The 26,579-nt window shown below is 46.4% G+C and overlaps 1 protein-coding gene across 8 annotated transcripts in view; it reads right to left on the bottom strand.

Moving 5' to 3' along the window:
- The window catches only part of TENM2 (teneurin transmembrane protein 2), a 652,889-nt gene that overhangs the window by 30,764 nt on the left and 595,546 nt on the right, over nt 1-26,579 (bottom strand). For 7 of the 8 annotated variants that reach the window (XM_077137592.1, XM_077137599.1, XM_077137596.1 and 4 more), the window contains 8 exons: nt 25,193-25,336; nt 24,283-24,532; nt 16,703-16,723; nt 13,581-13,813; nt 12,248-12,402; nt 10,225-11,099; nt 4,018-4,193; nt 1,500-1,735 (listed from right to left, as the gene is read on the bottom strand). In XM_077137592.1, coding sequence (XP_076993707.1) covers nt 1,500-1,735; nt 4,018-4,193; nt 10,225-11,099; nt 12,248-12,402; nt 13,581-13,813; nt 16,703-16,723; nt 24,283-24,532; nt 25,193-25,336 — 2,090 coding nt within the window. The remainder of the gene's footprint in view (nt 1-1,499; nt 1,736-4,017; nt 4,194-10,224; nt 11,100-12,247; nt 12,403-13,580; nt 13,814-16,702; nt 16,724-24,282; nt 24,533-25,192; nt 25,337-26,579) is intronic. The other variant, XM_077137593.1, reaches the window with a different exon arrangement.

Raw genomic sequence — 26,579 nt, 5'->3', positions numbered from 1 at the left:
TTTCCATTTTTGTCTTAAGGAAGATGCTGCAGCTTGCAACTTTGCAGATACTAGTAAGGGAAGACAAGCATGGGAGACCGCTGATAACCTAATGTGGAGAATTAAGGCAGACAATTGGGCAGAGGCAGACTCTTGATATGGAGTGGCCTGGCTAGGCAGGGCCCACGTGGGCTGGCTGGAATTCAACTCAGCCGCACGACAGAAATTATGACCCAAGTTTGCCGTTGCTGAGCCTTCCACCCTGAGGGATTCTGAAGCATGTGTTCCACTCTGCTACACCACATTGTTTAATGTCTTCCAGTGCCTACATCCATCTGTGATTATTTTCGATATTTACTAGCTTAGTCATTGTCTCCCCCTCTCCCCCTACCTTCCCTCTCCCACTCACCCCCTCCCCCAAGGGGGCAGAGAACTCGCTTTGGGTACCATACATCACCAGTGCACAGCACCATGTCTGGCAAATAGTAGATGTTCAATAAATAAATGCCAAATTTGTAAATATCGGAGATTCTCCCCTCCCCCCACCCAAGGCTGAGCATGGTGGTAGAAACCAGTCCCTCCCGGTGCCCGGTAACTGACCACAGGACCCCCTAAGGCTGAGATTATCCGGATGACTGTGCATCTAAACAGGAAGCTGTGGGCAAGAGTACAGGCGTGTGAGCCAAACAGAAGGACACAACTGGGGCCGAGCCCTGGCTTTTGCCATTTTCTAGCCATCGTGTCCTTGGACAGGTTATCTAGCTTCCCCCATCCTGTGTTTCCTCATGTGAAAAATGGGATGCTGGGCAAAAGATTAAAATCTGGTAATATAAGTAAAGAATTTGACATTGTGCTTGCATCATAAAGGTGCTCCATAAATGTTATATATTAGTTTTTAGAAGATATAACTTGGGGGCAAATTACCCCTAAGTGGCAGCAATCTGCCCCTAAGCCTGAATTGCCTAAAGCTTGCCATTTGGCTGTGACTTCCTCTTGGGAAGTCTTCTCTGACCCTCTCAGGCCCCACAAGGGTTCCTCTGTGATCTCATCAGACATTGAATTCTGTCTTTTCCCTTTAACTCACCCAATTCTATTGTGTCCCAACGTTCTTTCAGGCTGTCAGCTCCTCCAGGGAAAGCCCACAGCCTTCAAACTTTTGTTCCTATAGTATTTTGCCAAGCACCCGGCACAGAGTAGGTGCGACAAATTAAGTTAGTTGATGTGGCCAAGACATTAAACCTTGAGGGAGAAGATGGTAAAGCAGGAAAAGAAGACCGAAAGCTCTGGCTAGCTGTAGCATAATGTAGATCTCCGTAGCAGCAAATGGAGAATGGAGAACAGTCTCACCTGGGTTTGAATCCCAAAGGGCTATGGCTTCTACCTTCTGAGGGACGAACCTACCTTTTTCCAGAAAAGAAAAGAGCCGCGAAAGCCCGGGCGCCGGGCCACGTGCTCAGCCGCGTGGGGAAGGGGCTTGCCCGGGGCACACCGTTGGTGCTGGGACGGCTGGAGCCACTTACCCGGAGCTTCCTGCCGAAGATGGTGACCTTGCCTTTGATTTGTTCCTTCCTCAGGCGCCACTCGATGGAGTTCAGGCCGTTCTCCATGGGCAGGGAGATGTTGCAGCGGCCGATGGTGGGCGTGGCGGTGCCCGCCAGGACGTGGGGCTCGCTGTGGAAGCTGACGCCCATCCCGTTGGCGTACATGACCCTCAGGGTGCCGTTGTTGCACAGCTGGTAGCTGTTGCGCACTTGATCTGCAGCAACGCGAGCAGGGGGTGGGGACAGGGAAGCTCATGAGCCCCTCGGTTCGTCCCAAGAGGACACACAGCCCCTGTTTGGACACGTTTGCACGGTCCTTTGCAGCTGCCGGTCGAAGGCTGCCTTCAGTGAGCACCAACACAACGTGAAGGTCATTACCAGACATGCTACTGACCCGTGCAAAGGAAAACATTCTTAAGATGGGACACTTGAGAAATAATGATGCCCTGATATTTTTCTTTGACTCACTGAAGGCTATTAATAGTAAACTGAAACATTTAAAGATTTTTTTTTTTTTTTGCCTACACAATTTGTGTCAAATTCCTGATCTTTAACATATATATTTTGGTTTAAATAGGAAAAAATAAATGAAAGGAAAATCACTTGAATTGTTTTTTTTTTTTTTCCCCTTTTGCCTACCACCTCACCCGAGCTTGATGGTCTCGTTACGGGTCAGCTCCACTGCAAACCGAGTTGAGGATTAATAAAGAAAATCAAGGGAAAAAGCCAACTTCTCTCCCCTCGTGCTTTTGCTGCTGACGCCACTACGATACCACCTCTACTCGAGAGACTTCTGAAGAGACTCAAATAGCACTGGGTGCTGATAACGTGCGCTTATCTTCCTGAATGGGATCTACACCAGTCAGTCAGGTTTCTGACCTTCTCCTTTATCGAAAAGTTATAGGAAGGCAACGTGAGGCAGAGTCCTCTTACAGATAGTTTGCTGCCTGATTATCTGGGCAGAGGATAAAGAGGCCCGGCTGAGCCAGCCTCTGAGATGCTGGCTTTTGGCGTAGTATACCTGTCACTCCCGCCATCAGGCAGAAGGACAGAAGCGACACCATTAATCATATGGCAGCGCAGACACGGAGTTGTCGAAACTGGCTCTGTCCTGGGATAATAGTGCACAAATGTCACCATTTATCTACTGAGAGGACACTCTGATCCTCTGACAATGGGCTAGCCTACTGACATTATATCTTAATTAAAAGAAAAATTAATCTGCACGATTCTTTTTCTTGCCAGCCCCGCACTTGTCCTGCAATGTATGTCATGTCCAACAGCAGCAATTACTATGGGGAGGTCAGAATCGTTTGAGATCCCAGTCTAGGCAAAAGATGGCTAAAGGACCCTGATCCCAGGGCCACCAACTCAACTAAAAACTGCTTTAGAGAGAGAAACAGAATGAGGTGCATGCACACAAAATTAGATGGCAGGTTTTGTTGTAGCCTCTCTCTTGAAGCCAAGTTGGCAGGTGAACTCACTGCCCTCCCCCCTGTATGGAACATGACTTCTGGAGGTGGTAATTCTCCCTGGCAAGGTGGGACATGACTTCTGGGAATGAGTTGGGACCCAGCATTATGGGACTGAGAAAGCCTTCTTGACCAAAAAGGGGAAGACAAATGAAACAAAATAAAGCTTCAGTGGCTGAGAGATTTCAAACAGAGCTGAGAGGTTATCCTGGAGGCTATTCATATGCGTTACATAGATAGCCCTTTTCAGGTTTTAGTGTATTAGAACAGCTAGAATAAAATACCTAAAACTGTTGAACTGTGCTCCAATAGCCTTGCTTCTTGAAGAAGACTGTATGATCATATAGTTTTTATGATGTGACTGTGTGATTGTGAAACCTTGTGGCTGACACTCCCTTTATCCAGTGTATGGACAGATGAGTTAAGAAAATAAAGACAAAAATAAGTAAATAAATAAATAATACTGGGAGAATAGCGGTATGGGATGTTTTGGGTGTTCTTTTTCATTTTTATTCTTATGGGTACTGTTTTGGAATAATGAAAATGTTCAAAAGCTGATGGTGAATGAACAACGATATGATGCATGTACAATCATATGATGATACTGTGAACCACTGAGTGTACACTTCGGATGATTATGTGGTATGTGAATATATCTCAATAAAACTGTATTAACAAAATCTGATGGCGGGCTCCAGAGAACGAGAGCCTTTGAGAAGACTATTGTGTTGGGTTGGGGGGAGCTGTGATGGTGGAGGGGTAGGAAGTAGGGAGAGGGCATGTGGGGATGAAAACAGACATTTCGGATAAGTATGTGGACATTTCCAAATAGCTGGCCATTTTCTGTAGTGTGGCTGACACGCCTCTGTGTCTGATTAAGTCATTTTCTACAAGACTGACCTCTTGTAGGGGATGTTTGCAGTGGACCTTTGGCTATAACAGAAAGCGGAGGGCTGATATATCTGGTCTTGGAATGTCCCCCCAGGGGATTCACGCCTCCGGGCGTGGCTGGGTTGGGGGCTCACCTTGCACCACTGTGTAGGAAGCCTCCACCGAGGAGAGGTTGGTAATGACTGTGACGTCATCATCGCGGTTGGAGTTCTCAATGTCGATGGTGATGGACTTCTCCATTTCGCGGTGCAGACTGGTTACCACGCCCGTGGGGCGGGTCACATTGGTCAGGCGGCCCTCGTAGTCGTAGCTGGAGGAGGGACACAGCGGTTGGAGGCACGGTCGCTGGAGCTGAAGGCTCTCCCAGCACTCAGGACCGTCCGAGAGGCAGACGCATGGGGCCCAGAGCGACCGCGTGGGGCGTCACACTGAGGCCCCTCATCAGAATCCAAGCCCTTGCCCTGCCCTGAGAAATGGCGGGTGGGTGGGTGGGGGGACCCTTTCTCTCACTGACCGACACAACCGCCTTCAACCCAGTGGAAACATTTCATTCGGGCTCTGGCAGCATCTAGTTAATTATGCTTTCCCGAGTTAGAACAGCTACTTGGGAGCATCTTTTGCTCTTTAATTTATGTGTTCCACAAAGCCACTGAATTAATCTTCCTAAAATATCATTTTCATTATGTCCCTTCTCTGCTGAACAAATCACTTCTGTTTTTCCATTGGCTGCTCCATCAAATCAAAATCTGGCATGAGCCCATCTATGCCCTGGGTCTGACATGCTGGCACAGCCTTGTCCCACTGGTCTACCTCATAGCCCTCTTGGACAGTCAGGGGTGGCTGAATGCCACCCTTGCAGCTCAGCCCAAGCACAGCAGGCCGGTCTGCATGTGACCTGTTCGCCTGTCCCATGGCTCCCAGCTAACCCAGGCTCAGCCTTTCAATCAGCTTCTTTAGGCAGTTTTCCTGCATAAATCACTTAACCTCAGGAGTCCTGCGAACCCAGATCTAGATCTGCCCAGTGGCCTGCTGGTCTTCAGATTGCCTGAAATTGAGCCCTTCTTCTATGCGTGTATGTTAGAGAGCAAGAGAGAGGGAGAGGGGGAGGGGGAGAGCTCTACTTTTTTTCCTCAACTTGTGGAATGTGTTTACCACCTCCTTTAGCAAGGAGCATTGCTGTCCCATTTGCAGATCCACTGTATTCTGAAAGCCTGGGCCCTCCTTCCCCAGGAAGGAAAAATACCCCAGTCTTTCCAAGGTCTGAGTGGCGAGGCTTTGGAGGTCTCCCAGAGAAGCCTTGTTACAGGAGGAGGAAGAGGAGAAAACGTGGAGCAGTGAAGGCTTTTGCTTGGAGGATTACAAAAGAAGGGACAACTGCTTGGTCTCTGGGTTGGATTTCCTCTGGAGAAGAAAAGAGTTGGCGGGTTCTGAGTGAGGAAGATTAGAGCCTGTCCAGCATCTGGGGGTAGGAGGCCCTGAGATCAGAATTGCAGTGAGGAGAGCAGGGAACCACTGCGGCGGGTCCTGTGGTCTGCTTTAGTGCTTAGGTCTACAGTCACATGTGGAGGGGGGTGGTAAATGTCTGAATGAATGAATGCAAACCTGGCTCAGACTTCCAGTGATCTGAGAAATGTTGCTTAAGGGGAGGACCACCAAGTGTCAAGCTCAATGGATGTGTAAAGGCTGAGAATGGGAACCACCTCACGTGGGACCACCCACTGGCTAAAAGTGGTGGTGGGGGTGAAGGGGGGGGGACTGAGAGCTGGGAGCCCACCAACCTCAGGGTCCCAGCCCTTTGTCCTTACCCCATCCCTTGTTCAGGCGCCAGACAGGTAGTGCATTCCCACGGAAAGCCTGGACTTGCAACACTATAAACAGGGGCCTTCCAAGACAGCACTGCAGAAAGGGGGCTCCCTTGGGCTTTTTTACTTACTGAAGAAATTGCCTCTCAGATGGGAGCACAAAGATGCTATTTACAAGAGAGAAAATCAGAACCACCTAAAGGGTCACCGATCAAAGAGTCATTAAATAACTGATAAAGTAGAAACCTATGACGCCATCAAAACTGATGGTGTGGATTTCTATTGATTGGTGTGGAAAAGGGTATATATTCAGTGGAAAGAGTTGGAGTGCAAAATACATTCTGCTGTATATTTTATTGGGAGATTACTAAATATGAGCATCTTTATATAGAATAAATTTTCTGAAAATATAAACATTTAAATATTAATTTGGGGGGGTTGTGGGATTTTGACTAAGTTTTGTTTTCTTTCTTGACTCTTCCCATATTTTAGAAATTATTTGTAATATGCTTCCATATTTTATAAGCAGGAAAAAAGGTATTTACAAAGAAGAAATAAAAGCAGCTCTAAGTGTTTGGGTACACGGTACGTAGTATTCAGGGACCACAGTGTGCCACCTTCTTTGGCCAAGAAGGGAATGTGTGAGGAGTTAACTTCTCTGAGACTCATGTGAGGATTTAATTCAATTCCCCCGTATTTCCTGGACCCTTGCAATGTGCAGGCTGAGTTGCTTCCTTATGAGAGAAGTAGTAGGAGCTCAGAGAATAAGGCATGGGGTTGGGACCAGACTCTCAGGGACCACAGGGAAACAAACATGTTCTTAACTTTCCAAGATACTTCAGCTGCCTACAGCTCTGCTGACTTCCTTCACGGGGGTAAGGATTTGCTGATCCAGATCTCTTTGCAGATAAATCTGTACGGAGGAGCAAGGAGCTATGAGTTCAGTGACGGGATCTCAGTGCCAGCCCAATGGAACCATCTGGGCTGAGGCAGGTAGGTGGGGCTGAAGGCTGCCTTTGACTCATTTATTCAACAAACACTCATCGAGCACCTATCATGTGGCACCTTTCAAGGCATTGGGGATATGGCTGGGAACAAAACAGACCCAAATCTCTGCTCTCATCATGTGTCACTGCTAGAAGAAGAACCAAAAAAAAATAAAACCCCCAAGAATTAAAATATAGAGTCTGTCAGATGGTGACAGAGCTAAGGATTAAAATAAAGGAGGGAAGGAAGGAGCCGAGGGAGGGGGAGGGAAGGGGAGGAGGGAGAGGGAGGGGGAGTATGAATGTACGTGTGTGGTTGTGTGTGCACAAGGTGGTTGTAATTTTAAATACATTCTTGGGTCTTTTGGGGACACAGACTACTCTTCCCTTGTCTGGGAATTTAGCAGGCCCAATAGGACTTCCAAAGGACATTCCCATGTTGGATCTATTCCTGCCCAGAGAGAAGGGGAGGAAAGCTAACTTCTAAAGGGACCTATTCCAGTCTCCATGAATTTCACTGCCTGCTTATTCTATAAAATGGTAAGACAACTCCCGTCCCTTCCTTTGATCTGGTGTTCATTCCTCCTCCAGTAGTGGATTGGGAAAAAGACCTGAGCATGCCTTGAAAAGCATTTCTCTTGTCTGGAGGGCCTGTCCTTGGGGATCGCATGCTGTCTACTCCTCTCGGCCCCAAGTTTGTTAAATCACGTTCTGCCCTTGCCAGTGGTGAGCAGGATAAATTCAAGGTGAGTTACTAAGAAGACCAGTTGTGCAAACTGCATTCTTCAGCGCTGCTCTTCCAAAATAAATCTCCTTCTATCTGACTCCTATATCCCACTATGCAGTTGTTGTTTGGAATCCGACCAGTGGATGGAAGCAAGAGTGTGTTTAATTACCACCCTGCCCCCCAAATTCCATTAGCACCTACCCTTTGTTGAACTTCTATATGCCAGGAGCTTTGCTAGGTTCTGAAAATATATTAGCTCAGTGAATTATCGCAGCATCCCATTCCCATTTGGCAGAAGTAGAAATTAAGGCTCAGAAAGGTTAAGTAACTTGTTCAAGGTCAATCAGCAGCTATATGACAGAACAGGCATTCAAACCCCTGTCATCCTGGTTCCAAAGTCCAGAAACTTTCTGGTATAACATCCTGTCATTTGGAGGCAATGAAAACCTGAGTTCTCTCAGGGATGTACCTAGGTCAGATTACATCTTCTATCAGGACCCAAACGCTTACATCTGGGGAAATCTTCCTTCCAAGACTGGAGCTTCCCGGAGTTTTCTGGAACTGGCTCACCAGAGGATGGGGTTAGGATGATTCCACAGAATTATTTTTCACTATCCCTCTCTCCTGCTCCCAGAGTCATTGACGGATTGGCCATATTGGGTTTTACATCTCCCCCCAAGTTCTATGAGAGTTCCCTTGCGGAGTCTAGTGGTGGGATTTCCTCTATTTACAGCCCTGCTTCAGGACCCTGGAGCATAATGCACAGAACACCAGTCGGGATCTGGGTTCGAGTCCTGCTTCGTTACAGACTCAGTGGCTTTGGGGGCATCACTTCACTTCTTTGAGCCTCAGTTTCTTTATCTATAACATAAAAATTAGAGACCCTACATTGAGAGGGCTGTTGTAACAGCTAAGCAGTGAGAGACCTGTCTAGCTATGATGGTGCGATGTGGTTTTTTGCACATGATGCAGTAGCAGTGGGTATTGCCACTCTCCTTGCAGAGGGGAGGATTCACTCAAACACCAGGGTGGGAGGGTGATTTTCCCTAAAGAAGTACCTATTGAAGGCTGGGCTGTTTTCTGATGGCCTGTGGCCTCCGCATGGTTTTGTTCCTTATTTTTTATCTTCTTTCTCTGAGGGTCTGGCCAAGGCTGTGAGAGGTTGGTCTCAACCTCATAAAACCTCACAATTTTTATAGAAAGTGCAGTAAACAGCCAATTTGCTGACCATGTATACAATGCGTCAAAACCAAAATGCACTCCGTCTTTTTTGGGAGGTAAAAGAGAATTGTATCATGTGGACCCTGTTAATGGAGAACTTGTGATCGTTGGATTTACCCACATTACGAGGGTGAAAAAAAAAATCTGATCCTCAGATCAAGAGAGAAAAATATTATGCAGTTTCCATATGACTTCTGGACACACATTTAAAATTTACAAATCATGCCTATGTTTTCATTAAACTGAGGAACCCTCTCGGGCAATACTCGCTCAGTTAGAGGCCACGTCTGCGGATGCCCCTAAATTTGGTCTTCTTTCACTAAGTCTCCTCATTCAGTCTGGCTTCTCTGAGACTGGTATTTTTTTTATTCAGTCAGGTGAGTCAACAAATTATCTCTGAAATACACTGGGTCTTTCAAAGCTGCCAGGAGGCAAGATGAGAATCCAGGAGGCATTTGGGTTAAAATGTAGCTTTAATCTAACTTGATGTGAGAGCCAAAGATGGCACTCGATGGATGTCCTCAAGAGCAGAGTCACTGGCTGGAAAAGTCTGATGATGTCCCAATGCCCTGAAGGATGTTAGGATGCTTTAGAAGTCAAAAGACTGAGCTCTGCCCAAAGAAGGAAGCCAGAACAAGGGAAAGCAATCCTGCAAAGCAGAATCTCCAGTAGGTGGCAACAGCTTCCTTTTGCATCCTCCCAGGCTCTTTGGAATACAAACAAGAAGTGCGCATTCCTGGTCTTTGGAGTGATCAACAAGGAGGTTTTCTGTTCTTTCTCATCCCTCTTTCCCTTTGTGTCACCCCCTCCCTAAGTTACTGCATTCTCAGCTAGCAGCTATATCTACACAGAAAGCAAGCAAGGGCTCTGAGAATAGAGATGCTAACATGACCGACCATTCACCACCAAGGAGAGCCAGATACTTGTAAATTCCATCCCAGTCTCAGCCAGTGATTGTGGGGATCTTGCCTCGGTGACCTCCTTCCTCCAACCAGCACCCCACCAGTTACTACCTGCTGCACAAGCGGTTTGGCCGAGAGCTGCCTGCAGGAACTAGGGGAAACAGCTTTCTGGTGAAACAAACAACGGTACTATTAAGCATGAGATAATTGTTAGGGGAAATATGACCAGCTCTCGCATCTTTTAATATACCTAGCACTTTATCTGTATTGATCTGCTTCTGCTAAAGAGGAAATTCAGAGTTTATCTGCCAGTCTGTGCAATCAAGTGTGATGCTGGACTATTGGCAAATTACAGAAGCCCCACTGGGATCTTGCCTTTTAGGTTCTAATTTCCGCACCCATGGCAAACATGAATAATCAGCAAAGTTAATCAACACTGGCTCTCCCAGGTGCTGTACGTGTCCAATATCCTGAAATTTGAACAGCAAGCAAGCAACAAGAATTCCAAACTCTTGGCAGAGACCCAGTAGAGCAAATTGTTTAGGAGTCAGGGAGAAGGGACATGAATCGGGACCACAAGGAGGTATTAGAAGTTAGGAAGTCCCTGTGACCAAGCAATGCTAAAAGCTACATGGACAGCCAGTCCTGATGACAGTGAGGACAGGACAGGGGCTCTCGGGAGATACCTGACAAACCTACTTACTCATAGAAAGTTGTCCATCCCGTTTCATCACTTTTGGTGGCTAGGAGGCCAGAGTTCCCATCGTAGGTCATGAGGCTCAGCTCCAGGCTCTGCGTGGACACGACCTTGAGTCCCCCACTGGTGCTCACGGTCAGGGTGATGATTTGGTTGTCGGGCATGAGCAGGTGGCGGGGCGTGCCACTGCTGTCCCGACGGATCTTCAGAGAATTTCCATTATTGTCGATCAACTCGGTGACATCATTGTCGGCACTGTAGGTGAAATTGTACAAATACTCCCCCGTCACCAGGCTCACGGTGTACTGATGGATGCCATCGGCGTTGAAGACATACAACTCCTGCTCTCCGGGGGACGCAGCCTCGTACTGGTTGAAGGCGTTGAGAACGGGCTTGTTCTTGCTGACCGCCCTGATGCGAATATTCCCAAGGTCTGCGATGTAGATTGTCCCATCAGGGGCCACAGCGAGGGAGGACGGGGAGTTCAAGATGGCGTCTGTCGCGTAGGCGTCGTCCCCCGAGTAGCAGTTGCAGTTGACATCGTTTTTGCAGTCGCAGTCTGAGGCCGCCCCGGCTAACAGGCAGATCTCCCCGTTGGTGGTGACCTGGCGCAGACGGTTGATTTTCTTCTCGTCCGTCTCGGTGATGTAGAGGACCCCGGTGTGAGAGATGGCGATGGCGCTGGCTGACTCCAGGGCAGAGTGAATAGCCAGTTTGCTGAGCGAGTAGTCGATGCCGGGGACCTGGCAGTGCATGGGGCGTCCCGCGATGATGCTCACTTGGTGGTTCTCAGTGATGCGGAGGATGACGTTGTTCTCTAGCACATACAAGGAGTTGTCCATGGGGTTGACGGCGAGGTCTGTGGGCCACTCCAGGCGAACCTGCAGATGGCATGGCGTCAGATTAAAGAACAGCCTCGAACGTGGCCAACCTCTAACTGCGCAGGGCACTGCTAGTGGTTTTATGCAACTGGAGGTGGGGAAAGCCTTAGCTTTTTACCAACACACTGTACTAGAAGTATCAGTCATGGAATCAGTTGCCCATGGTCCATGCTGAGTGTGCATGATGGAGGGTAGATTGTGTAACAAATATCTACTGTGTATCTGCCGTGGCTAGAATGGATCACTGGATCTTTGCGCCATGTTGCCTCCCAGCCGCACATGATTGTACCAGGGTCAGAGTCATGTGTGGTTGTAGAGGTAGTTCACTGCACAAGGGGCCACTGGAATCCAACCTGACCTCTGTTTGCCAAGTCATGGGGCTGCAAGGCTATGTTCATTTAGAGGGTGCCCCTTTATAATTCATGCAAAAGAGACATGCTGCTTGGAAGGTGGCCCTGGCCCTTCCCAAATGACGACTTGCTTGAAAAAAGGAAATGAATTCCTTCTCTGTGGAATTTGACATAAAAATCTCAGTAGCAAGTTGCCGATCTGTTGTAGAATTTGAGCTGAAATTTATGTGGTTAACTGTCGGTGATAAAGGCCCTTACAGGACGGGTGAACGTGTATTCCATGTTGTTTGAGGATCCATTTAATAAACACCTGTTCTCGGGCTTTACCACTGAGTGAGTTTCTGCTCTCACTAAACACACACGGTGGGGCACATTGTGGAGGGCTCTGTGCCAGTTACTACTGCACAGAGTAAAGGTTTATATAGTGAGGATGCAATCATTTCTGATTAACAGGGAAGCTCTGATTGACATATAACACTGTACAGTACAGTCTCAAACCTGCAATAATGATGGAGAAAGAGGTAATTACATAGCAGCCCTACCCTGTAATCTGCTATGGCTGGTGTGTGTCACCAGCTCCACTTTCCTGAGCAGAATCTCTCTCTCTCTTTACTCTATGACGTTTTCCATTCCATCTTGCTGGCTAGTTCATCACAGGCCTCCTGCACTCAAGTTTGTGATCTGTATCTCCCCTTTCCCACCCACTTCCAAGCAAGAGAGGAAGGAGGTGAGAACTTCATGTCAAGAGCCAGGTGTTGCTCAGCTATAACAAATGAGAGAAAGAGAGAAGAGTTCCACCTGGGCCACGTCCATGCTGGAGTCGCAGCTCAGCGGGCGGACGGCAGTGAGGTCATTGGAGCCCAGGAGGGTGGAGATGATTCCATTCTGGTCGACCTTCCGGATCATGGTGGCATCGACAAAGTACATGAGCCCGTTCTTGTCCACTGCAATACCTGAGCAAGACAGGCCATGTGAGTGTGTCCCCTAGAAAGGTGCAGGGTTTGGGGTGGGAGGTAGAGTTGGAGACTCCCTGCTGGGCACTCTCCGCTTGGACCAGCGACCTACTGGGATGAATTAGCATGATGCTTAGAAGAGAGGTTCTCAACCATTGTAGGCAAGACCCTTCCTCATGAGCACCGTGATGGGTTATGCATAATTCCTGAAGAACTGGCTGCATCACCATCCACCTCCCTCCCACTGATGAAAGCATCTTGGGTTGCAAATGACTGAGAGTAATGTCACTAGAGGAAATAACCTTGCAACTGGTCTTTTTGGAAAAGGAGTTATTTCCAAAGTTTTAAGCTCTAGAATTATTAGTAGGAAATTACTTGGAATGCCCTTCACGACGGATTGCAAAATGAGGTTGAGGAACAATCATTCTTGCAGTCACAAACTTCTAATTCAAAAGGCATCCTCCAGGAAGCATTCCCCAAGACAGCTTAGACTCCACTCAGCACTTCAAATGCCCTGGGGGTGCACTGGGCCCTAACACTCCCTGTTGCAGCAGGACTGCAGATGACTGTGGCATCTTTTTCTTTAGAATCTTCACCTTGTTTTGCATCCTAAATCCATGTTGCCTGCTTCTTTCATGGTAGCTAAAAATGTGAACAGGTATTCAACCCTTAAGTGCCTGGTCCTCACCTTTCAGAATCTTTAGTCCTTTTTAAACAGAGATCCATCCTTCCCAGAACTGTCCCATCCCCAGCCCCTGGAATTATACCCATTCTTAACGGTCGCTGTTTACTGAGCATTGACAGAACAATTGTCTAAGATGGAGGTCTGGGGGTGGGCGGGGCCCCCACTGGACGCTGCTCTGGCCTGGGGAATCAATAACACTTGCTTCTGGAACTCTGTGACGGGCAGCAGTCAGAAATCTCCAGGCACAAACCATCCCACATTCCATTTGTAGCATATGTGGGTGAGAAGGTGAGCTTCAACTAAACAAATAAGTTGCTTTTTTAAAACACCCACCCACCCACCCAAGCAATCTACCAGAGTTAAATTCTTCTAGGGATAGTTGTGTTTTATACTGCTGGGTTGGATTCAGTTCCAGCAAGAGGAAAGCTGAGATTGCATCGAGCTCTGTTTGGGGCGGGTTGCTTTTTTTTTTCTGTGGCTTCACAACTTTTACCTCTCGGGCTCATCAGGGTGGCATCCACAGCCTTCCCTCCGTCCCCGCAGCGGGCTTCATCAAAGGGCAGGCACTGCTCTCCGGTCCCTGCCACGACTTCTGAATTTCCAGCTAGGTCCTTGGCCCCACTCAGAGATTTGACACGGTAGATACGACGACTGTTGGTGTCAGACACGTAGAGAGAACCGGACACGGGGTTCACCGCCAAGTAGTACTTGTGTGCCGGGTTGTTGCTGTAGGAGGAGCAGCGCACACAGAAATGAGAAAGGGGCTATGACCTACTGGATCAAAGAGGCTGGCAAAAAAAATTCCTAGCAGGACTCTTACTTCTCTAGTGTCTTTCCACTTTAGTGAACTGGAAAGAATCCAACATAATAACTCAGGGTTTTAACATACCACGGTCCCAAGTTCTCATTGGACTTCAAGTTCCTCGTGTGACCTTAGAACTCATCATTTCTCATCATGCTAGAATACGGTGGCTACGTTTAGTCTGTAGGAAAGGCCCCACCGCGGTCCTGTTTCTGTGACTTGCATAGTCATTCAAGTCCAACTCCACAGATGTGGCATTCTCCACTGTTTCCCCCTGTGGCTCAGTAGGGTTTTGAGTGAGATTGGGAAATATTTCCATGTGACCAAGTTCTTGTGTTAATCTATGCATCCCATTAATACGGGGGCAACCTGGACTTTTCCTGTCTTTGTGTTGGGAAGCATCCCAGAGCCATTTCCACTCCTCATCCTCAGACCTTCTCTCCTTTCCCTCAGTGGGCAGGTGAATAAAAAGCGCACGAGATGCCCTCACTTCATGTAAAGTGACTTCAGTGTGGAAGTCTTGCTGATATTATGCTCAGAAACAGAAGTACTGAGGGAGGAGGTGCTGTTTTCAAATCTCGGGTAACAGCGAAGTCAGAGGCATGAGTTAGGATCTGCCAGCCCCCTAAGCCACACCGACACATCACCAATTTCGTCCGGATGAAATGGGTTAGGGAGGCGTAAGTGCCAGACACCAGGACCTCCTTCTGTGCCGGGCTTCTGGCCGCCCTATGCAATGCTACCTAGGACAGTGCAGGACTTCTAGAGCTTTTGTCAGGACTAAGACTCCAAACTCAACTCTGACCCAGTTGGTGACGTGAGGTTAGCCTCTTGTCTGTGTTGGGTCTTAGCTTCCTTATTTGGTAAATGACAAAATCAAGGTGTGTCAATGTAATGTCCCCTCTGCCTGAAAATCCTACAGATCTTCCCTTGGCAGCATCTGTCACTAGTTGGCATTTGGGGCCAGAACATGTGCCCAAGCTGTCCCCTCCTGGTGACCAAAATTCCCACCTTGAGGATGGAACAGCGAACGCCTCTGTCCCTGTGTGTTAGACTAAGTTTTGGCATGCCATGCCTAAAATGAGCATGGGCTTCTCTTTCTCAGTTATTTTCCAATTGTTCTTTGGCATTATAGGAGGAGGGGGGCTTGGAGAGGTGAAGGGAAGGTGAGAGCAAGGCTAGTGTTAGATCTGTTGGTCCTGTAGGCATTAGCTGGTTAATTACTAATTAAAACACCACCATTCGGGTTCTCCCCTGATTTAAGGTAAAAAAGAGCTAGGAAGATATGTTTTAGGAACAGTTTGTGAATTGAGACCATCTTTAATTCCAGCTTTTCCTCAGGTTGCTATTAAGACACATGAATGAATGCAAAGTCAGTCTTTCTAAACTTCTAGCATAGAGAACCCGTTTGAGAAGTCAGCTACCTGGGTTCCATTCCATTCCTCCTTTCACTCTTTTTTTTGGGGGCTGTTAAGTCATTAGAGATTATCCATATACGAAAAAACAAATTAGGGCAGGAAGGGAAGAATTTGTGCCACTTCTTAATTAGAGGCTGCACTTTGCCACTGAACGAATAGCAGCTGCCGTGATCCACAGAAGGATTGGGGCGCCACACATCCGTGCCTTTCTGTGAGCAAGATAATTAATTCCGGACTTTCTAGGGAGTCTGGTTTGAGGAGGCTTTGCAGAATCTCTGGCAGAAGAGCAGTGGTTGAGGGTGTGAGGTCAGTTCTGGCTGGCGAGCCCACTCTTTCCTGTGGCCTCACATTTATTCCAAGAATTTTTTGGAGGGAATCTCAGGTCAGATGCATAGTGACGCTTCCACGTCTGTGACTATGGAGAAGAACACTTCTACTTCCTTTTTTACAGTCTGGCTCAGATGGGGTACCTGTAGCCAGTGAATTTGGGGGTGCCTGAGAAGAAGCCAGAGGACTTTCCCTACGTATCACCTGTCCACTGACTGACGGCCTCATCCAACTTGATTCTACTCTTTGTCTAGGTTTGACCTATATTACAAGGAAGCCCCTAGTTTTATTTCAAGAAGTAAGGAAACACATTTCCCTGAGTACTGAATGAAATGGCTTTGTTTTCTTCCTCCTCTCCTAAATAAAAATAAGGTCACATTTCCTCCACAAAACTCATGTAACTCCATTTCGGTGCAGCGTGTGAGTGCCTGCACATATATATGTGAATAGATATGTGGATTGCACAGTATGGCCTTAAATAACTTTGGATTAATCTAATGACAGAGGCTATTTAGGCAAAAAATGGCAGTTTGGTTACAACTTTTTGCTACTCAAAAATGATTTAACTCCACGAAAATCCCCAATGCATCTGACTGCTGAATTCATTTTGACCAGCAGATTGGCAATTAACTTGGTTTTTAAAAAAATGACCATATATCTAGGGGAAAAATCATTAATGAGTTGAAAATGAGTTTTTGACCAGTTTCCAGTTCATTAAAGCGTTTGTGAACCCAGTCCAGCATTTACAAAAGCCAGAAGTTTGCCTCAACTGTTTAGCCCAATTATGGACTACACTGAACAGTTGGGATAAAAGTTCACAGAGGGTTCATTACCCTGCACTTGCATCTCCCAGAAATTCTAATTACTGTCAGCTTATTTGGTTGCTTTTTTGACTGCATTTCATAATCGCTAAAGCTTATCATATCCACAACACACAATTAGCACATAAAAAGTTACTATATTTGGTGCATTAAAATATACATTACACAAGAAGCACAAAACAAAAAGCAAACACAAGGAAGCAAACGAAACATGTCAAATTGTACAGGAAAGAGTTCTTCGTCTTACCTATGTTTAAACTCTTTATTTCTTTATAGAAAGAAAACAGAAGGAAAAAAGAACAAACAGTTAGCTGAAGAATTGATGATAAACATAACATATTTGTTGCTTGTCTAAGGGGACCCAAAAGAGGCAGTCCTTTCCTTTTTCTTTTTTGTCCATCTGACAGCTCCTGGCTCAGTTACTTGCGAAGCACCCACATTTTGGACTCCTTTGGGCTACCAGAAAATGGAGACAAGGATTCTTGAATTCTTTGACCTGGCAATTTGGCAGTTACGTGACACAGCTGGCAATAGGTGAGATAGGACTTCTGATACATGGGAGGGTGGCAAATAATTTACATCTTGAGTGCCAACTCCCACCAATTGGTAATGGCTGCCAGGAAGGCAGTGATTAAAGGAGTCTAAAGCCAAATTCAAGCTTAGCAAGTAAAGAGTGCTGTAACTCCTCTGCAATGTTTTTCCTGGGTATAAGGGGGAGTGGTGCCACCTGTGTACCTACCTGCCATAGGTGCATCACAGGATAGAGTCAGTAGCAACCAAGAAAGCCCCAGCCCATTCCCAACTGCAGTTCAGCAAAGACCTGTTGAAATCTAAGAGTCCTGTCCATTTCCTATCCCTGCTCCATGCCACCTTCCCTCCCCCCATCTCACCTGCACATGCAAGACCCCAAATATGCATTCTTTTTACAGGTAACCTGCAATACTGTGATAACATCCACAAATGAAATTTATAGGTAACAACAACTTCTTCTAATTGGAGACCCCTTTCCAGAGAAGTATGACAAGTTTTTTTTTTTTTATGCACAAAAGTATTTTCTAATTTCAGCAGGCAAGTGTCTGAAAGCTAACATCAGGGAACAGAGGAGAAGTTACAGCCTCAAGAGAGAAGAACTGCTTTCCACTCTGGACGTTTCCAAGGCAAAGTGGAAGGAGCCCCTGACTGCTCTTCCCCTTTCTTCTGGCTGAGGGAGGAGGCTTCAAGGGAGGGACAAAGAGAGTCTCGTGCCCTGGTTCCTGCTTAGGTGCAGCTCGGGCCTTGCCAGAGGCCATCATTAGCGATGGGTTTGCACAGGGATTACATTTTTATATTTCATTCCAACGTGTTAGTTTTTGAAAAAAAAAAAAAGTTAATTAAATGATGCCGATAACTCCGGAGCTCTGACATAGTGCAATTTAAGATTCATTCTGCAAAGCATGGTATGTCAGGGTGGCAGCCGGGAATTCTCGCATCTATTTTATATTGCTTAATGAAAGTGAAATGTTATCTGCCACCAGTGGTAGTCATATTTGGCTCTTAATTATTGCAATATCAATTCCACTTTTTTTTTTAGTCAAGATTTTGTGAGAAGACTGGATTGGATTTGGGTCTGCAGACCTGACCTACTTCTTCCCTAAGAACATCTGCTCTAAGTTGATTAATATAATATCTGTGCTGGGGGAGGGGAAAGGCAGGGGTGTAGGATCAAGTCATTGGAGAGTGCAAAGTCCAAGTGATGGTATGGACCTGAGCTTTGGAGAAAGGTTGAGGTCACTGCTATTCCAGTCCAGGGACATTAACAGGGAGTGTGCTTAGCAGGCAAGAAACCAAAATAACACCATCATTGAGTCAACCTACACCAAAGCTGCCTATGACAGGTGAACACAGATGCCCTACTTATAAGGGACAGGCCTAGACCTCAGGCCCATGGTCTCAATAGCACAAATCCTTTAGGCATACCCTTTGAGGAATGACTGATGTCCCAGGCTCCAAGAACTGAGATGGATTAGCAATTCACACCAGTCTCAACTACTCCTCAGAGAAGCCTTGTAGCATTCTCAGCCTGACTTAAAGATCAATTGCCATACTGTCTCGAGAATTATGACCATGTGCTTGTCTTCCTCATACAGTGCATACCTTGCTAATCTCTATATCACTAATGCCTAGTGGAGGGCCCAGCAGAGATGTAGGGCTGGGAAAAGGGAGTGAAGGAGGAAGGGATGAGGCTGTTTCCTTTTGTACTGAACAGACTCTGTCTTGGACTAGTTCTAATTTCTTATCTTCTATTCAGAATCACAAGGCTGTGCTAGCTCAGTGTCATAAAAGAGCCAGGGACTCTTCTTTGCCTTGGACCTCAATTTAATTTTCTGTAAAATGGGGATTAATACTTACCCTGTGATCATATACGTAAAAAAAAGCAGGTGGAGTTGCCAAGAAGCAAAGTATACTTAAGTTTCTGGGCCGCACTCTCTTGAAGCCCTTTCCCAAAGCTCTGGGAGGTGCCCTCATGTTGTGTTCACCTGGCCACATTTTTGGTAAAACTTGTACAAGATATTTTAGCTGCAAACAGTTGAGACTGTTGTCTCTTTCCACTCCAACTCCACCTCTGCCCCATTTTCCTTTGAATGGGGAGGGAGGGGTTTGTAGTGGCCACAGGTACTTCTTCTCTTTATTTTTTTTTGGTTCAGACTAAATGGAAGTTGTCTTGGGGATACTTTTAAGTATAGGAATGTATATTTATATGGTTTGCAGTCACTTCAGCATCTAGTTAAGTTGTTAGCCATCTGGTACAGGAATGGACTTTCAGAAGTACTCCCGGCCAAGTGAGTTGACTATCCCAGCGTCGGTACTGGAAGTGTAATGCCTGGCACAGAATTCATATTTCACTAATATCAGGCATCAATTCAAAGAGTAGATTCTTTCCTGCACAAGGAAACTTGAAATGCTCAGAAATACTATTAAAATAACTTAATAGAAGTTTACCTAAATTTGACAACTCTGACAATTTACACATTACCAGTAACAAACTCCAAAGTAGAAAGAACGTTTTCTAATTTATGGACATTTGGAAACAATTTTTGATCAATTTCGGATCCTATTCCCCTAGCACTATCATAACTGGGCTGGACAATTTTTTAATCCATTATACTACAGGAAGACGGTTATCCCTCCATTCTTTCTTTAGATAATGACATTGTAAAATCACTGTCATATTAAAAGGTGATCAAAAAGTATGCAGCCAAATAGTGTAGTATAACAAGCGTCATAGGTGTGATGGCAGTTCATTAATAAAAACATTATGCTATTTGTCTGGATTTTGCGATGTCAGCTTTTTAAACTTTGTATCTTGCGTTAGATTCTTCTCTTATCCTAAACAGATATCCAGTTTCTTCCTTCATTTTGTGTTCATTATTTGTTTTTTTTTTTTGGTTGTTTCTTAGAGATAGTCCCCGAATTGAATAAACTTCAGGACCCACGAAATCTGCATCTGTCCTTGGTAAAAGGGCTTTGTGCCAGCACTATGCACCATTTGATGGGGTTATTGTTGTTATGCTGGGATGGATCCCTCTTTTTTCCTGCCCTCGATGCTCATACATCACCCCACAGGGAAAGCATTTGCATTCTCTAATGACACCCATATATCTCTCACTAATTTTCTACCTTGGCATCAGACAGTGTCTAGCCTGGTTGATATTTGCAAGTAGGCAAAGCTTGTTGTTGGTGATGCTTACTTCCTATTTCTGCTGCTTTTCCCTCCTTTCTGGGCTCCCACTAAGCTGTGGCTCTATCCTTTCAGTACTCTCTTATCTGAGCTGTACAATTACCTGCCTAAATGCAATGAGGTCCACCCCAATGAAGTGCCATCGAATTGCAACATGGGGGAAGTGGTTTAATTTACCAAAGAACATATTAAATATAATAATATCATTTTAAGTCTGGAAAATGAAAAAAATATTCAGAATTTCGAACATCAAGGGAGGTGGGAGAGTCTTATATTTCTCAAAAGAAGATCAAGTTAAGAAAAGGTAACAGATAACACTGCCCCAGTCCTTATGATTCACAGCCCTATATTCTCAAATTGGGTAGGGAAGAAGGATTTCTCTCTGACAGAAATTCACACAAGGATGTCAGTGACTGACAAATTTACTTTCCTCCAGAAGGCTTAGGCTTTCCAAGAACCATTTGGAGAGGGGATGGTTATAAGAAGGGAAATGAACTATCATTGGTGGAACAGCAGACTCTTTTTGAGAAGGGGGTATTGAAAATGTCCCGAATGCATTGGTGCACACAGGTGATAACCATTTTATCTAAGAAGAAGGCTCTTTCTAGCATCAGAGGTTATGCCAGGGCGTAGAATTCTTCCCTACAAGTTTTGGACAGGCAGAGGAAGGAGGAAGGGAGAAGGATAGGGAAAGAACCATGGGAACATTTAAATAGAATTCCGATGCTGAGGCTCAGCTCTGGGGTGGGTAAATGAGATAGGCTCCATCTCCTGAAATTGAATAATTCAGCTGCCAACTCACAATGGAGGAAAGACATAAGCAAGACAGGTCTCTTCCACCCTCCTCCCTCCCTTTGCTGGTTGCTGTTTTGAAGAGAGAGGATTGACAGCCTTTTGTTTTCAGGTATGTAGTGGGAAGAAAAGAAGAATCAAACCAGTGTTCTTGTAAAAGCTTAACTTCTAATCGGCTCTGGGTAGCTGTCTGATGAAAACAAGAACAAATCCAAAGGCAGTTAAAAGAGAAAAATATATATATCACACAGCTGAGAAGGGAAATGGGGTGTCACACTCCTTCAAGCTGTACTCAGTGTCTGTCCGTGGGTGTGGCATGGTTCACTCTAAAACAGAGTGTCAATGTTGGGGCCTCTCCAACTGGAGAAGGAATCAAGGACCAAGTCCCTTGGAAGGGCTGGGAAAAAGAAATGGGCCTGTGTCTCCTTCAGTTTAAGCAACATGTCTTGAGCGCCTTGTGTGTGCCATGCATCGAGGGGCAGAGATGACAAAGGCGTCTGCCTCACAGACGTTCACACATTAGGACCCTAAAGACACACACAGAAATAATTGGAACTCAGGGCATTATATGGTGTCAACGCTTGATGGAAATTCAGAGAGCAAATGGACACAGAGGAGGGGGAGAACTATTCTTGCTGGGGAGATGGGGCGTCATGGCAGAGCAGACCCCCAAACTGGGTCTTGAAGGCAGAGAGGATGAATAAGATTAAGCAGGAAGGCATTCTAAGTAGAGGGAGCAGCCTGGGTCAAGGTTTGGAGCTGGGAATGTGCAAGGCAAGAGCCAATTTGGCTTTGAGTGTGGGATTTAGCAGGAACGACCAGATGTTCATGGCCACATATGACAGATGATATAATTTGACCTTTTTTCCCCTGTTGCAGGCCATGAAAAAGCACAATGCTACCTCTCTCTTCTCCCCTGCCTTCTCTTGTGGTTCTTTATTGATCACAGGATGGCTTTCCTAGGATTAAAAAGGAGGAAACATTTGTGGGAAAGGGACCGAGATGGGGAGACATACAAAAAAGTGTCTAACCGTCAATTTGTCAGCTTGAGAGTTATCCACACTCTTCCCCTTCTCTTCTTTTATGCTCTCAGTGCTCTCCTTTTGGTTATTTCCCTAATGAAAGGTTCTTCTCTATGAAGCCATCCTTTGTCCTCTTTCCACTCCCCCTCTCCCCAGTAGCAGATTTAAGCACTTCCTCCTCCTCCGCATTTCTGTGATGTTGGTCCTTGGATTGTCCAGAACACCCACTTTGCACTGGCATTACTTGCGCGGGTGCCCATCACTCACTCTTGACAGGTGCTCTTTGGGCCTGTGCTTCATCCCCTTCTCTATCCTTGAGCCCAGCACAGGGTCTGTCTCACCATCATGCTCAGTCACTGCTTGGGGATCACTGAGGCTGCACCCTTCTTGGGCTGGAACTAGAGTTTTCTTCTCCTTTCTACCCCTCCCAGTGCCTGGTGCCATCTCAGCCCCCAAGAGCACTCAGTAGTAATTGCTAGGGGTCAGGTCATTGGCATCTCTCCCACAGGGGTCTTAAAGACACCTAAAATGCAAGTGCAATCTTTTGGCTTCTTCTAAGTCCTTCATACTATAAATGAGGCACCTTCAGAAGGCACCACCATCTCCCTACTTCCTGCCTCAGTTGTGCAGGCCAAAATCCTAGGCTGCACCCTAAATACTTCTCTTTGTTTCTTCATTCTTTATACTTCATCCATCAGAAACTCCCATCAGACCTTTTGAAAATATATACCATACGAATATTTCACCATCTCTCCTGCTACCCCCTTCATCTAAACCACCATCCCCCGAACCCTAGAATTTTCCACAGCTCCCTTATGGGTTTTCCTGCTTCCACGCCTGCAACCTTACAGTCCATCCTCCACACAAGAGCTGGAGTCATCTTTAAAAAAGGGCCACAGATGTCAACTCCACCCACTCCCTGATGCAACCTCCAGTGGCTGTACACTGCAGTTAAAATAAAACTTACACTTTTCCACATGGTCAATAAAAGCATTTGGGCCCTGCCTACCTCTGTGACCTCCTCCAAAACACCCTCCCCTTAGCTCACCACCTTCCAGCCACAATGGCTTTCTAATCAGTGCTTTAAATAAGCCAAATTTTTTTCTCGGTATTGGGATTTTGCAGAACCCTTCACTGTGCCTGGAATACTCTTACCCAGATCTGCACATGGCTAACCTCAGCATTTTGGTCTCAACTCAAATGTCACCTAGTCAGAGTCAGAGAGGTTTCTCTGATTAATTCAAGTTGACTTCCCATCTTCCACCCGCTCCCCCGCCCCAATAATCCCTATTTCTTACTCTGTTTGATTTTCCTTATAGCACTTCATGCTATTTGGAATTACTTCTTATCTGCCCCCATGTTTTGGGCTGAAGTTCCCCATTAGACTCTGAGTGCTACAACAGCTGGGACTTTGCTTGTTCCCTCCCAACCCGCCAGTCCCCGGAACACAGTATTATGCATTCACCAAATATTTGTTGAATGAATTTTCCTCCCTTATTTACAGGCTCTGTTTTCCTCTATTTCCAGATATCCCCCCTGGGCTGGAGGGACTGTATTCCACTTTCCGGGGAAGAGCGAGTTTCCAAGAGCTTTGGGGACCAACATTTTTCCAGCCCCGAAGAGCCTGGATTTCAGACTTGGCAGCAAGCGAGGGCCAGGAGGTGTCTTCCAGGGAGGCCAGAAATCTGTGAGCAAGGCCTACTCAGTGTGCTAGGTCACATCCTAGAGAATGTGCACAAATCCAGAGAATTTATACAAAGCTAGCCATAGAGGTGGACAATATAAACTTTCGAATTACTAAATGAACATGTGTCCTCAAACTCCGATGCACAACAGAATCTCCTTACAGAGCTTGTCAGAAACAAAAATGCCTAAGCCATTCTCCAGACGTAATGACTCATGAGCCTCTGGGGGTGGCCTCTGGGAATCTGTTTTTAAGGTGTCGCTTTGAAAACCACCAATATGGGCCAACAGCTTAAGGGAGTGGGCCTCGCAAGTCTGGTATATTAGAAGCACCTGTGTAGACTTTATAACCTATGACTAACCAGGTCCACCTGGACCCCCTGATTGACAGCCTTTAGTCTTGTTTGAAGTCAAGTGTTTGCAATAATTGCATCAGCTCCGTGAGGGATGGCCTACCGATTCACAAGGCATTTTCCCAAATCCTGATTTAATTCTAGGGCTAGGTATTTTATCCTCAGTGCGTCCTCTGGAGAACCCCAATGCGGCCACCGTTTACCAGCAAAGCTCTAGGGCAATGAGGAGCCAAAGAAGGCTTCCCATGCGGCCACCTACCGCAGCTCCAGGATGCTGGTCACGTTTCGAGAGGGAAAGATGCGCCGGATGTAATTGAAGTCACCCACAAAAAGGCTCCCGTCGATGCCAACAGCCAGAGCGACTGGGGCCAGCAGCTTGTTGCCCTCGGCAAGGCCGTTGCAGCTGGGGCAGGAGATGCTACGGCGGCGCCCATTGCCCATGATGCTGGTGATGATGGCAGGCTGCTGCGTCAGGAACTGGTTCTCGCCAGTGCCCTTGTGCAGGATTCCTATAGGGGAGGGGGGCAAACGGGAGTGGTGACGGCCATGCTGCGGGGAGGAGACGTCTGCTGGCCGACTGAGGGTGAGGGGAGGTGACGGGGAGGAGACAATAATTAGGAAATGTCCATCTGGGAGGAGCTCTCCAATTTCTCTGCCTCGCCTCTGAGGCCGCCGCAAGGGAAGGGTGAACTGCAAGTGCTGTGGTTTGGGGGTAAGATAAACATTTGCAGAGATAATTGAAGTATAGTGAGGTACAGTAAGGTTGATGATCTGGGAACACCAACCCAACATGCTTTGGCATTTGAAAGAAAGTGGGAGGAAAAAAAAAGTGGGAGGGGTTGGGAGGGTAGTTCAGCAGGAGAATTCTCCCCTGCCACGCGGGAGACCCCCGTTCAATTCCCAGTCCATGCAATTTCCCCAAAGCAAACAAAAGAAACAAACAAAAATTCAACAAATGGTGCTGCAATAATGCATACTCAATTGAAAAATAATGAAACGTGACCTCAGCATACATCATATAAAAAAAAGCAAACAAGTGGGAAAACCTATGGATATTTTGGGTATTCTATGAGAAATGGCTGGATGAAGGAGAGGGGCTACCACTTAAATGTCAGGCTAGAGAGAAGGTTCTAGAGACGGGGATAAGGAAAGGAGATGGGCTCACATACCGCTTTTGACATTGAGGATGTGATGTTTGTCCAGAGACCAACCACCGAGGTTGGAAGGGTCCAGCTCAAATCCTTGGAGCAGGGCTGTCCTTTTCTCCCAGAGAATTAGGCTGGGGCATGTCTCATATTCAAACCCGACAGACACTGAGAGAGGGAAGCGGGTGGGGTGGGAAAAGAGAGATTTGATTACTCCAGGGCTCTCCACCGAGAACAAGAGACACGTGTTCGCAGTCAGAGAGATTCTGTCCCAAAAACTCACTCAAAGAGGCGGCTGATTGCTGCTCTCTTTGTGATTCCACACTAGCAAATTCAAAGTTCAAGCTGGACTCAACCTTGAAACTTTATGTGGTGGTCCTCTGTGAGGACCAGAAGACCTTTTCCAAAGAACCGGTGGCTCTCAAAAAGGACTCCACTGACGTGGGGGGAGGAGATGAGTCATTTCAAAGCCTGATGAGACCCTTCTTTAGAGATGGACAGGAGATGGTTTCTCTCAGCCTGCTGCTCATGGCCTGTGTTTGTTCTATGTTGTGCTGTTTATTTTCACTCACTAGGAGAAAGGACTTGGGAAACGCAGCGGCTCGTTTACAAGGAGATGTTGGGGGCAATAGCTTGGGTAAGTTAAGGCACTTTGCTCATTCACTCAGGGTCCTAGAACTGTCAGGCACGGGGAACATAGCCTGCCAATTAAGTGGAGAGTCAACGGAGAACAGAGTCCAAAAACCGCTTTTAAAAACCCTACATTTTGCCACGTGGGCAAATGAGAGTGGGCGGAGGGAGAAAAGGACGTTATTCCTAGCTCTGCTGCCAACTCACTTTTCTTTGTGTCTCCATTCTCCCCATGTATAAAAGGGGGTGAGCAAAACATCAGTTTCTCAGCGAGATATGGCAAGAATAGATGAGATCAAATGCCGAGCTGTCGTGCACTTTTTAATGCAGTTTTATTGAGATATATCCACACACCGAACAAACCTTCCAGATGCCATGCATTTTTAATCGGCAATGTGAAGCCTTGTGATTATTGCTGTTCCTACTACATTAAACTCTTAACCACATGTGTCACCTTTGGGGATTCTCTGCAGCTCCTTTAAAATCCGGGGATATGGGAGTACTTAGGTGAATGTGAAATGCATTGTATCTTTAAAAAAATGTATATTTCTTACCTTGGCCTCTGAAAATGCCACGAAACAACGACCAACATAGTAAGAGAGAAAATCGCTAGTGCCTGGCTGGTGGCCTTGAACTATCATTTCTCCTTAAAAGGAATCAGGGCTCCTTGAAGAAATGGCTGGAGGCAGGAAGGAGCAAGAAGAGCCCAGGACATTTTATCATACGGGATGGCAAGGAAGCCATCAAAAGCTACTATGGCCATGTCAAAAGGATTTGGGAA

This window comes from Tamandua tetradactyla, chromosome 20 (genome assembly GCF_023851605.1).
Source record: "Tamandua tetradactyla isolate mTamTet1 chromosome 20, mTamTet1.pri, whole genome shotgun sequence".
Taxonomy (NCBI): domain Eukaryota; kingdom Metazoa; phylum Chordata; class Mammalia; order Pilosa; family Myrmecophagidae; genus Tamandua; species Tamandua tetradactyla.
This window is presented reverse-complemented; position numbering and strand designations above follow the sequence as displayed.